A 12,985-nucleotide genomic window follows, 5' to 3' on the forward strand; every position below is an offset into this window, starting at 1 on the left:
CCATAAACTGGCTTTACTATATCATTCCAGACATCTGTCCTATCATTTCCCATATTTTATCCAGGCCAGTTCAGGCTGTGGTTATTCCCTAAACATGCTCCCATCTTTTCTTGGCCCTGTGCAGTGTCCTTTTATAAAAAATCTTATTAAAAACTCGATTTGAAACATAAAAGAACTTTTTAAGAAGAAACACCTGTATTCTCACCATTCTAAGATACCTGTTTTGAACTTCGTGTATGATTGCCCAGTGCTTTTCTACAAAAATAAAGGTTTTACATAAATGCAATCCGAAGTATTTGTTATTCTGTATTCTATTTTTACTTAAGGTTATATTTTTAAGATTTTCCGTTGGAATTTTCACTGCAAAAGGTTACATTACGTTTGAGGTGCCATAATTTCTTACAGATTTTCCTAAGATTGCATATTGCAAATGCTCACAGGTCTTGTGGCATATATCATAGAGGCGATACTATAATGAATAGCTTCCAATTAAAAATCATTTTGCTCAAGTTAGATTAATCCTAGGAGCAGATTTACTTGGTTTAAAAGCTTATGCATCTCTTACCCATTCCTCAAATATATTTTTACCTGGTATGCCCTCCTCCCTAATCCTTGTCTCAAATCCTAGCCACTTTTAAAGGCCCAAATAACTATGAGGTCTCATTGACAATTTTCCTGCCTCCTCCTCCTTCCAGACAGAAGTTATCCTCTTCACGTCTGATAGTGTGGCACACTGTTCTGTTAAAGGTGTTCATCCCATCCTAACCACCTGAATTAATAACTGTCTATGTGTGTATGTTTATATATATTCACATCTTGTGTCTGTTAATAGACTGAGCTATTTGACAGTCCATTTTCTTATTCTCCTTTATAACTTCACCTGAAGATTTTCCATTACTTCAAGCTCTCCTATGTATTTTGTTTGCATTTTACCCAGATTTCTCATGTGGTTTGGAGTAGAGTTCAGAGGAAGAGATGGGAGAAGCTTGTTGTATTAGCTCAGTATGACACCTTGACAGGAAAACCTTAAGATTCTTGTCTCTTCTGCCTTCTAAAAAAGGAGAAGAAAATTTATTCTCTTGGGTTGCACCATCTCAAATTTACTGGGTTTCACCTAAAAGGCAGTAAGCAATATTACTGCAGAAGATTTGAAACCTGGTTTCATAAACAGGATGTAGGGGAGACCCAGTTGAGAGTTTGGGTTCTAATTCTATTTTTGTCTCAATAGGTCATTTTAAGCATATAACTGTTCTGAACTTATTTTCCCAAAATGAGAGGTTAATTTTTTGCCTTGAAAGTTTTGGTTACTTTGAGGCAAATTTTTGCCTTCTCATAGTGTCTCATTAAATATGATGGACACACTTAGCTGTGATGTGAGCTCCCCATTCTCTTTACAGACTCCCCATTAATGTGTCACTAATTCTGGTTTCAAAGAAACCACCACCACACTTGGTCTTTCCACATCCTGAGTCACACACACACACACACACATCATGCATTTTTTATATGTATAACTGCAGTTGGTTATTGTGAAGTTGCATTTCAGTCCAATGAGATAAAAATCTGAAACCAATTTCAGAACCAAGAGGAAAATTTACTCATAGGTGTATTTTTATTTCCGGTCTGCTCAGACCATGTCAGGGCAACATTTTTTCCTCCAACTCAGCTTTCTTCATTCCCAGGAAATATTTTAGTTTCTCCATTGTTAAACCATTTTCCTTTAATCTTTGCATAAAGATCTCTATAGCTTGGCAAAGTTCCTTGCTTTCCTGAAAGGCAAGCTGAAAAAAGAAAAAAATGTTTAAGTTACAACTTAAGAACTGAGACCCAGCTTTTTATAGTTGACCCTAGAACAATGTGGGTATTAGGGGCACTAACTCCCTTGCAGTTGAAAAGTCACATATAACTTTTCACTCCTCCCAAACTTTACTAATAGCCTACTGTTGATTTTATGGTACTAAATGATAAAATAGAACAGGCTACATATATTTTATGCATTCATGGCATACGTAACTTTTTTTTTTTATTTCTAGGCTACATTCTTTGTCTGAGAGTTTTTTCATCCTGTTGTAAATCTCAAAAAAAAATTTCCAATATGTTTATTGAAAAAACCTGCATCTAAGTGGACCTGTGCAGTTCAAACTTGTTCAAGGGTCAACTGTACCCTGAAGCCAGTGAGCAAGGCTTAGGTACCTGAATGACGACTCAGATACCAGGAATAGCTTAACCATGAATCTAGGTCTTTAATATAATGAATTATTTACATTTAAATATACTATTTCCCCAGTAATAAATATAAACTAAAGAGAAGTCTCAATGTAAAATTGTCTGTTCAGTGTTTTTGGTGTCTAGAAGAATTTTAGAGACTTTTCAAAGCAATACTTCCAACTCTAAAGTACATACCTTGGTCTATAAAGCACAAGACAACTCCTACCAACAGGGTCTCATGAGATATTCATGATGCTGGTGGTGAATGGGAGCTTCCACATATGAAATGTGAGTTCATGGTTTATGAACCCTGTTCTACCATCAGGCCAAGGCCAACCCATTCAAAAACATGCCATATTGAAGAGATATTTCCCAAGCATGTGGCAGGAGCAATGCCAGGCCCTGGAGATACAGGCTGTGAACAAGACAGACCACAGCCTACTACTTACAAGTGCCTTCTCAAACTCAGTCTGTGGAGCTTCTTGAATAGACTCACAGACTGGAAGTCCACTGTCCCACTCTCCATCCACGCACTGGCGGTCCTGTGCACCCACTAAGCGGTACCTGAGCAGAAATTAGAATGGCAACACACTTAGCCTTTTCACCTTCTGAACGGGGCAACTAAGGCTGGTTTTGTGTTGTTGTATTTCAGTATTTCATACTGTAATAGGCTCCATCTCCCTGCCCCAGAGCCTTACTGTGTGTCCAAGCTATGTCAGTATTACAATGAAGTAATCAAGGAAAACCACCTCTGGGGACATGGAGAGGACCCAGGCGAGGAGCCAACCCACAGAACAGATAAGTGAGAAATTCAGAGTATGTGTGTTTACACACAGTGTTTGGGCAAGGACGGTGAGGATGCACGTCATCATAAAATAACTTTTAAAAAAAGCATCTGTCATCTATGCATTAAAAAGGAATAGAAAGCTAGAGACAACCCTCAAATAAATATCAGTGAAGGAGCTGCAGCTTTTCATCTGAAAAACATGAGACTTGACTGCAAAGTCCGTTGGAAGCATATAGTGAGATCAAAATGCCAGCAAGGCCACATGATGCTCAATTACTACAATTGTGGCAAAGGAAAGAACAGGCTAGGAGATCTGTAAAGTGGGTGACCAGGCGGTCTAAACGAAGGTTAGGCTTTAATCGGGATGTTTTAAAGATCTTGACTCTGAGTCATCCCATTTCTGCACTTCCATATATTCTGTATTTCTTCACGTTTTTGGTTCTGAGGTTCTTCAGGAACATACATTTTTAGTATTTTTATCTTGTCTTAATTACTGGGAAGAGATGGTGACAGTTTAAGAAGGATAAATAGTAAGATTGGTCTGTCCTCTAGGGACTGGGGGGAGCAGGCAATGGGCTAAAGCAGATCTCCAAATCAGAATGAGCTCAGCCTCCCAGAGCAGTAGGAAATCGGGGGATGAGGTTAAGACAGACCGGGTCATTCGCCCAAGCAACGATATTAGTCAATGGGCAAGATCTATTTGAAAGGCTGCTTACACTTACCTCTCTTCACAGTAATAAGTAATGGTAGATCCTGAGTTGAAATCTCTTCCTTCAAAATAGCCATGAGCTGGGTTCTCAGGAGGCCCACAGTCTCCTGGGAGGTAGGGGGATAGTATCGACAGCTGTGAAATCCGGTTATGCTCAGTGAACAGCGCCTCTTATGTGCAAGTGTCTATACCAGCACCTGCTGTCTTCACAGCGGCCCAAGGGGATTTGGAGACACATTTTCCATTCATTTCCTTCTGGTCAAACTCATATTTGTCCATGGGAAACACCAGCTCGCCCAGCTCATCCTCTGAGTTATTAATGATCTGAGAGTTCTTTCTGATTGGCAGGAGTTTGAAGAAAGGAAGCTGAAGTCATAGAGATGCTAATTGTCAGTGTACAAAAGAAAATAAGACTGTAAGCAGAGAGAGGAGAAGTAACTCCCTGATACATGGTGTGACTCAAATGGAGGTTGACAGCCCCAGTGGAAGAGAATCATGCAGTGTGAGACTGAAATAGAATGAAATTTTTATGGTCCCCCATGGTGGTCCCACAGGAAAGGAGAGCTCTCTGCAAGCTAAGCTGTAGAGGCCCTCAGTCGGCCAGGACAACTACGCTTGTGCTATGAAGACACCACACAGCCTCTCTGATCTGTATCAGCAAGATAACTGCAGCCCCTCACCCACGGCTGAGAAAAGAAACAGCCTTGAATGATCGAAGAAGACAGAACTGAATGGAAATCTAGTTCTCACGTCCTTAACAGAATTCTTTAAGAGGATAAATAACAACTCTAACCCTTGCCTCCTCTCACACATAGACAGCACCAGAACATACAGTCAGTTCTTTTAAGACACTAACCAAACATACGCTTGACACACTGCTTTGATCATTGCTTTGATGTATTGATTAATGTACCCTCTTCCCTGCACAGATCCCTGCTGTCGACTGCATATACACTGTCTCCAAACAAAGGGTCACAGAGCAGTCACTCAGCTTTCCAACCTCCCAGGACATGATCCACAGTTTGACATTAAATAAACTCTGTCTTTATGCAGTGGCCTTGTTGATTTCAATTGACAAGAGTTTCAGAAAGAAAGGAAGACAGAGCTGGGAGGAAAGAGGGTGAGTCTGTCAGTTGTGGAAAGAGAACTGGATAAGGTGTTAAATGTTGTGAGCTTTGTGTGGCTCTGCTATGTACCACGTGGCACTAAAGAAGCCATTTCATCCTCCTAGGCTTCCTTCCTAACCTGTAAATGAACAGGTTGAATAACATTATCTCTAAGGTCCCTTTCAGCACTGAGATTAAATGAGGCTAACCCTGCTGATGAAGATTAAAGGCTAAATTAAGAATAATGTAGGTACATATTTATTGAAACATAAAGGTCTTCAAAACAAATAGTTGACTACAAACAGTAAAGCCATACAAGATCATGTGTGATATACTGTTCTTGCAAAACACAGTCATCCACAAATATATGTCAACAGAAACGAAGTCTGAAAATTATATACTCCAACAAAGTACTCCGTTATCCCTGGACGGTAGGCTTGTGGGGAATGAAATGTTCTTTTCTTTTTATTTTCTGTATTTTTCTACAACAGAGATGTATTACTCCAACAGTTAATAATTTCTTAAAGGTCAAAAACTGAGTACAAAAGTTGTAGAGAAGAAAGGAAAAAGAAGTTCCGTGAGTGGATCAAGAAACTCCAGTTTAGATAGGGCTTTCCTGGTGATTTTTCAGAGCACAGTTTTGAACTGAAGGAGATGATACGATCTTGTATCCAAACAGAAAAGAATCTGCTTTATTCAGGGACCTCAGGAGCTTCCCCTAGAATTACGCGATGAATGAACATCAAAAGAGATCCTGCATTTCAGAGCTCAGATTATAAACTTGTGAATTCAAGGAAAGTAAATTAGAAAAGATCTGTAAGGAATAAATACTTTAAACCTGTGTCAAGCTAATGATGTAAATGATATATGCTTATAATTTAACTGTATGTAGTATGTCTGTTTTAAGTAGCCCGGAACTTCCTAAATAAAAATCGATCTAGCTTGTGCTTTTAAATTGCCTATTATATTTTAACAGCTATTGCCAAAATACATCCAAACAGTGATATCACTTTCTTTCATTCATGTAAATGGCTAGGCCCTCATAGCCTGAATGGTTATAGATGAAATCAATTTTTAAAAATTTTTTCTAATCTGATCAGCAAAAAATCTGTATCTATGTTTAAAATATCCATTTCTGTAGTTACTAGTAACATTCTATTTTCTTTCATAAATTTGAGGAATATAAATGCTATTTGGGGCTAATTTTGGAATTACCTATCCTTAAAATATGACATTTTTCTATTGGGTTATCTATTCCTTCTTAAGTTTAGGGAGGAGGAACCTTAAATCAATATTAGGGGGTCTTTGTATATTAGAAATATTGATCCTTCAGCCATCAAATATGTTGCAAATATTTTCGTCAAGCCTATTACTATCTTTCAGTTCTTATGATATGCTTTTTTATAGAAGTTTTGATGTTTAAAATTTAGTTACATCTGTCCATTACCTTGAATTCAGGTTTGGTTACTGCTTAGGGAGACTTTCCCCATTCCAAGATAGTAAACATATTCTCTCATATTTTCTTTAATAATTTAGTAATTTTGTCTTTTATGATTACATATTTAAATCCATTTGGAATTTATTTTTAATATGGTGTGAGTAGAGTTCTAACTCTTTTTTTTGTAAATAATTATCCCTCTACCATTAAATACTGACTTTTCCCACTAATTTAAAATAAATTTTTAATTATTTTTCTATGTCAGTTCTTGACTGTTTTAGTGGTATATTAATTATAGCAAGAATAGTTTGCCACTTTAACGCTATTTCACTATAGTAACTTTGTGGAACATTTTACTATCTGATAAAATGTTTCCTTGTCTTTGATACAGACAAATATATACATTATTCATCATTTCCCAAAAAATAAATTATCAGGATCTTCCCTCTGCACATTCTTTTGAATCTCAGTATTGAAACTTCTTCCTAGTGCAATAGGGCAACAAAGATAAATAAAAGGCACACAGATTGGGGAGGAAGACATAAAATTGACTTTGTTTGCAGATGACCTGATTGTCTATGTACAAAATCCAAAGGGTTGTGAATAAACTCCTGAAATAATATGCAATTATAACAAGGTTGCAAGATACAAAGTTAATATACAGAAGTCAATTGCTCTCCTGTGTACCCAAAATGAACAAGAATTTGAAATTAAAAATACAGTACCATTTACATTAGCACCCAAGAAAAACTATTCAGGTGTATATCTAAAAAAATGTATACAATATCTATATGAGGAAAATGGTAAAACTCTGATGAATGAGATCAAAGCAGAACTAAATAAATGGAGAAGTATTCCATGTTCAGGGATAGGAAGATTCAATATTGTCAAGATATTAGCTCTTCTCAATTTGATCTATATTAGATCTTCAATGCAGTCCCAGTCAAAATCCCAGCAAGTTATTTTATGGATATCAACAAAAAAAAGTTTATATGGAGAGGAAAAAGACCCAGAAAAGCCAACACAATATTAAAGGAGAAAAAAATTTTAAAGGACTAAATCCATCTGATTTTAAGGGTCACTATAAAGCTATAGGAACCAGGACAACATGGTACTTGTGAAAGAATAGATAAATTGACCAATGAGCCCAGAAATAGACCCACATAAATATAGTCAACTGATCTTTGACAAAAGAACAAAGGCAACAGTCTTTTCAACAAATAGTGCTGGAACAACCAGACAACCACATGCAAAGTGAACCTAGACACAGACCACACACCCTTCACCCTTCACAATAATCAACTCAAAATGGACCATCAACATAAATGTTGAAGAAAAAACTATAAAAACCCTAGAATCTGACATAGGAGAAAACCTAGATTACCTTGTATATAGTAATGCCTTTTTAGATATAACACTAAAGACACAACCCATGAAAGAAACAACCGGCTGTAACTCATTAAAATTTAAAATTCTGTGCTGTGAAAGATATATCAAGAGAATTAGAAGTCAAACCATAGACTGGGAGAAAATATTTGCAAAAGACACATCTTCTGAAGGACTATTATCTAAAATATACAAAGAACCCAAAACTCAACAATAAGAAAAACAACCTGCTTAGAAGACCTAAGTGAACATCTTACCAAAGAAGATAAACAGATGGCAAATAAACATATAAAAAGGTTCTCTACATTGTGTTATCAGGGAAATGCAAATTAAAACAACAATGAGATTCCACTACACATCTATTAAGAATGGCCAAAATCTGAACACTGACAACACTAAATGCTGACAAGGATGTGGAGGAACATGAGCTGTCATACATTGCTGGTGGGAATGCTGGTGGGTATAGTCCCTTTGGAAGACAGTTTGGTAGTTTCTTATAAAACTAAATATACTCTTACCATATGATCCAGCATTTGCACTCTTTGGTATTTGCTCAAAGGAGTTGAAAACTCATGTCCACACAAAAACCTGCATACAATATCCAGAGCAGCTTTATTTATAATTGCCAAAATTTGGAAACAACCAAGATGTCCTTCAGAGGATCAATGGATCAATAAACTGTGGTACATCCAGAAATGGAATATTATTCAACAATAAAAAGGATTGAGCTATCAAGCCATGAAAAGACATGGAGGAACCTTAAATCAGTATTACAAGAGAAAGAAGTCAATCTGAGAAGGTACATGCTGTGTGATTCCAACTATAGGACATTCTAGAAAAGGTAAAACTATGGAAGCAGTAAAAGATCAGTGGCTGAGAGGGGCTGAGGCAAGTAGAGAGATGAATAAGTAGAGCATAGGATTTTTATGATTTTTAGAACAGTGAAAATACTCTGTATGATACTAAAATAATGGATACATCTCATCATACATAAGTCCAAAACCATTGAATGTACAACACCAAGAATAAACTATGGACTGTGGGTGACTATGATGTGTCAATGTTGGTTCATCCTTGGTAAAAAATGTACTATGCTGGTGAGTGACGTTGGTAACAGGAGAGGCTATGCATGTGTGTGGAGGTAAGGAGCATATGGGAAATCTCTGTACCTTCCTCTCAGTTTTATTATAAACCTAAAATTTATCTTAAAAAAATAAAGTCTTTAAATAAATAAATTTGCAGTGTTAGAGATGTATGTACCCTTCCAAATGAGATTGTGAAATTAATTCTTTTGTTTCGGATTTCTCAATTTGAAATTTTGATTAGGATTGCATTGCAATACCAAGCTTGCCCAGCCAGGATCACGGCATATCTTTTCTTTAATTCAATCTTAGGTCCTTCAGTGAATTTTCATATAGATCTTATGAAAGGAATTATTTTTACATTTCAATATTCATCTAATAATTATTAGGAAGTAAAATTATTGATTTTTCAATATTTACTTTGTGTCCAGGAATTAAGCTTTTTAGAAGAATTCCTTGGATCTTTTAAGTGTATTTTGCAGATAATTATATCCTATGACACACCAAACATCCTAGGAATCTATACTATAGAAATAATAGCACAGACATAAAAAAATATATGTGTATACATATGTATGATAACATTCATTTCAGCATTGCTTATAACAGCAAATGTACAGAAGTAAAATAAATGTTCATCAATACGACAGATGTGGGGCAAATTGTGACATATCCACTTGCAGGATATAGAGCTGTACAGACTGGTATGCACAACAATCCCATGTATGGTGTTATATGAAAAAAAGCAATTTAAAAATATGTGTGACAAAGTCCCATTTTTTGTAGGTACTATATGTGTAGTTACATGTTTATTTAAAATGTCTGCAGAACATAAAGTTATGAAGTGAACACTGTGGGTGATTACTAATTACTTCTGAGAGCTGTGAATTACAGTGATAGAAGGAGGTACTTTCAACTCTTATTTTATATAATTTTTCAGTGGATGAAGTATGGTCCCTTTTTTCCCATTTTTGTGTATTTTTCAAATAAAAACTTTAAGTCACTATGTTGAAATAAAAAGGTGCCTCAAACCAACCCTGTGCTGGATCTAGTAGGATGGGATCCTACTTGAGAAAAGACAAAGGTGCCGCTCGTTGTCTGGATGCTGTTCATTTCATTGGAAAGTGTCAGTGAGTTGAGGCTCGGCTCTGGGAGCACCCCCTGCTCCTCAGCTGCCTGCTGGATGCTCAGCCCTTCCCCCACGCAAAAAAGAGGAAAGCATGGCAGGGATGTGGCGGGCGCCTAGGGTGTCCGCTGATCAGTACTTCAGGAACATGTGCAGGTTTCTCTGACACTTACTGCTTTTGCAGACGGGAAAGGGAGGCACCCAGGTGTGGTTCTCTAGACACTGGCTCCAATTGCTGCCCTTGAGGAGGTAGTGCTCATTGCACTTAAACGTGATTTTGTCCCTCACGTTCACAGGCCCCGAGGAACTGAACTCACCATTCACCAGCACAGGGTCAGGACAGTGGCCCACTGCAGAAGAAAACAGGACGTGAGCTGAAAGTGCAAGGCTGAAGCTCACTGCCGTGAAGGCTGGACCTCCTTAGGCTTCACTGAGTAAGTAGAAATTAGAGCTAAATTTTTAAAAATTGGAATATAGTTGATATACAGTATTATATTGGTTCCAGATGTACAACACAGTGATTCGATAATTATATACAGTACTAAATGCTTACCACAGTTAAGTGTAGTTACCTCCAGCTACCATACCAAGATATTACAATATCAGTGTAAAACTATACTTTTTAATAGGGACCTGGACATGATGCCAAACCAGATCGCTGCAGGATGAGTCTGGGTTGGTCTAAATGTGGCAGAAAAGGTCTTGGGCTTGCACAGGAAGGACAACTGGCACTTGAACTTACTAAAGGTACTAAGCGTGAAGCTGGAAATTACCAAGAGCCTGCTCATCATCCTGTTACACTAAGCGTTGCTCAAAATTCTTGAGCCTCTGTTTGAGCAAGTGCTTCCTTCCCTGTCAGCCAGCCTCACATCCACATTACTCATCATTTTTTCTTCGTTTTGTTTCTCCCAGGTGGAAAAACAGAAGAGAATGCAGAGGAATGTGAATTTGGTTGTATGAATAAAGGATGAACACATTGGTGTGCTTTTCTCTAGGTATTAAGGGAGAACTCACCCAGCTATACCTAAAAATAGAAATAATAAAGAGAATATGGATTAACTACTCTGCATTTCTATATATACCACTAATGAGTTTTGCGAACTTGAGCCAATCACTTAAATCAGAGCACATTTGTAAATTGAGAACATGTTTCCCAGTTCAAAAGTGACGTGATGGATGCAACCAAATGATATGACATGTTTACTTCAAAACAATAATAACACAAAGCAGGAGTCTAGATGAAAAAGGATTAGCCGTGTGTTGATAATTGTTGAAGCCGGGGGATAAATATGGGAGTTCATTCGACTCTTCTGTCTTTTGGTGATGTTTAAAATGTTCTATAATATAAACATTTTAAAGCAGTATGATATTAAACAAAATTGCAGTCCCAAAAAATTAGTTGTAATGTATGGAAGAAATTCTCTCCTCTTAGGGGTGACTGAGTCTATTCATTCAAGTATTCAAGAGCTGACCACGTACCTTCTAAGAGAAGTTTCACCACAAGGGTGCTTTAAAATGGATTCCTAGAAGTTGAGAATTACTTAGGAAGTTTTAATGTGGCCCACTGGAGGTAGGATGTGAAAGAATACAGTAGGATGACAAGATGCACAAAGCAGCAGACATCAAACTTACAGTGGCAGGTGGGGGTGGAGGCATTCCACTGCTTGGAGGCATTGCAGAAAAGGGTTTTCTCTCCTACCAGGTGGAAGCCCCTGATACAAAGGTAAGTCCCCAGGATTTGTCCTTCCACCTCCTTTGCAAAAAAAATGCTATTGTCCACTGGGGGAAGTGCTGTACAGCTCTCTGCTGGAAGGAGAAAGAAAACAGATCACTTGGCACATCGTGTGCTGTTGTGAGGACTGTCCATTGCTAATGTGTTCTTGCTGGATTACTGATTCTGATTCCGTATAATCTTCCATGTTCATATATCCACATCCCTCTCTTCCCAAGGATTCCAAAAGTTTTGTTTTCAAAAGGACAACAAGAATTTCACTCAAATTCAGCCATAAGTTACCCACTTCTAAAGAAACAATCCCCTTTCCAAATAACAGTCCTGGAGTTTTTAAACAGTTAAGACCTCTCAAAATTTTGAAGTTGATTTTTTTTTTCTTTCCCCAGAACAGATGGGGAAAGTGAGCAGGTAACCACCCACTTCAAAGGGCAGAATCATTATTAAATTAAATTAAGCCCTTCTTAAAAACAAAGCATCAGGCCAAGTAATTTTAGATTTTTCAATAAAGGAAATACATTTTGTTAATCTAACATCATTAAAACCCTAGGCAGAATGCCTCATAATTCACAAATTGGTATCAAGTGCCTTGTAAACTGAGTTTAAGAAAAGCATACGCACCATCTGAGGCAGGAATCAACCACACAACCATGAAACAGCACACAAACTGAAAAAACATCTTGTGATGCTTGACCCAGGCTGGAATTAACCCGGACACCTGGTTTGGACGGAAACAGATCTTCTGTCCTCGCTTAAGATCAGACCAACCACCTGTCTCCTAGAGATGGGGTTGTATTGATTCCCCTTCCCTGGAAAGAAAGAAAAAAAATCCCACCACAGGGAATAAGAACAGCTGTAAGCAAGTTGGTAGAAGGAGGGACTTCACAAAAACACATAGAGGTGGCAAAAGAGCTGCCAGGGTTAAGACTCAGTTATAGAAATTGCCGAGGTTCTGTTCACGCAAATCCAGTTGACCAGCCCGTTTGACCTGCAGACTTATCCATCCACAGCAGACGTGGGCCAAATGGTCTTGCCGTGACCTTCTCTTCTGTCAATATTTGCCAGTGTGCGCAGTCCACCTTCTGCAACTCTATCCAGCACTGGGGGTGGAGGAGGGAGTTACCAATCCCTGGTGCTTTCCCAAATGAAGCCCAGCTGTGGGTGTTTCGTCCTCCCCCTTTCTCAGGTCCCAGGTGTCCTAAGGCTGTAAGCAGATGGAAGAGTGAAAGGTCAAGTATTTTTTTTACTTGTCTCTGACCTTCCAGATTTATGGCATCTGTAACTCCGGGGGAAAATCCCAGGGCAAATACCTTTGAAACGGAAAATAGTCAAAGGGAGAAATAAAGTGGGAGAACCCCGTTTATTTCTTATAAGCCGTCCACTTCTGCTCTCCCGTGTCTCTCTGCGACCAGGC

The 12,985-nt window shown here is 38.0% G+C and overlaps 1 protein-coding gene across 2 annotated transcripts; it reads right to left on the reverse strand.

Annotated features, from left to right (window-relative positions):
- Positions 1-1,593: 1,593 nt before the first annotated feature.
- Positions 1,594-12,629, reverse strand: C4BPB (complement component 4 binding protein beta). 2 transcript variants are annotated; one of them, XM_017644610.3, is made up of 6 exons: positions 12,193-12,629; positions 11,475-11,645; positions 10,016-10,192; positions 3,718-3,811; positions 2,658-2,772; positions 1,594-1,781 (listed from the first exon to the last, which is right to left on the reverse strand). In XM_017644610.3, exons 1-6 carry the CDS (start codon positions 12,248-12,250, stop codon positions 1,638-1,640), a joined length of 759 nt encoding a protein of 252 aa, XP_017500099.3. In that variant the 5' UTR covers positions 12,251-12,629; the 3' UTR covers positions 1,594-1,637. The 2 variants fall into 2 exon arrangements, with proteins under 2 accessions (XP_017500099.3, XP_017500098.3); XM_017644609.3 differs by having other exon boundaries at positions 11,475-11,648; positions 12,193-12,628.
- Positions 12,630-12,985: the final 356 nt, after the last annotated feature.

Source organism: Manis javanica, chromosome 11 (genome assembly GCF_040802235.1).
Source record: "Manis javanica isolate MJ-LG chromosome 11, MJ_LKY, whole genome shotgun sequence".
Classification (NCBI taxonomy): domain Eukaryota; kingdom Metazoa; phylum Chordata; class Mammalia; order Pholidota; family Manidae; genus Manis; species Manis javanica.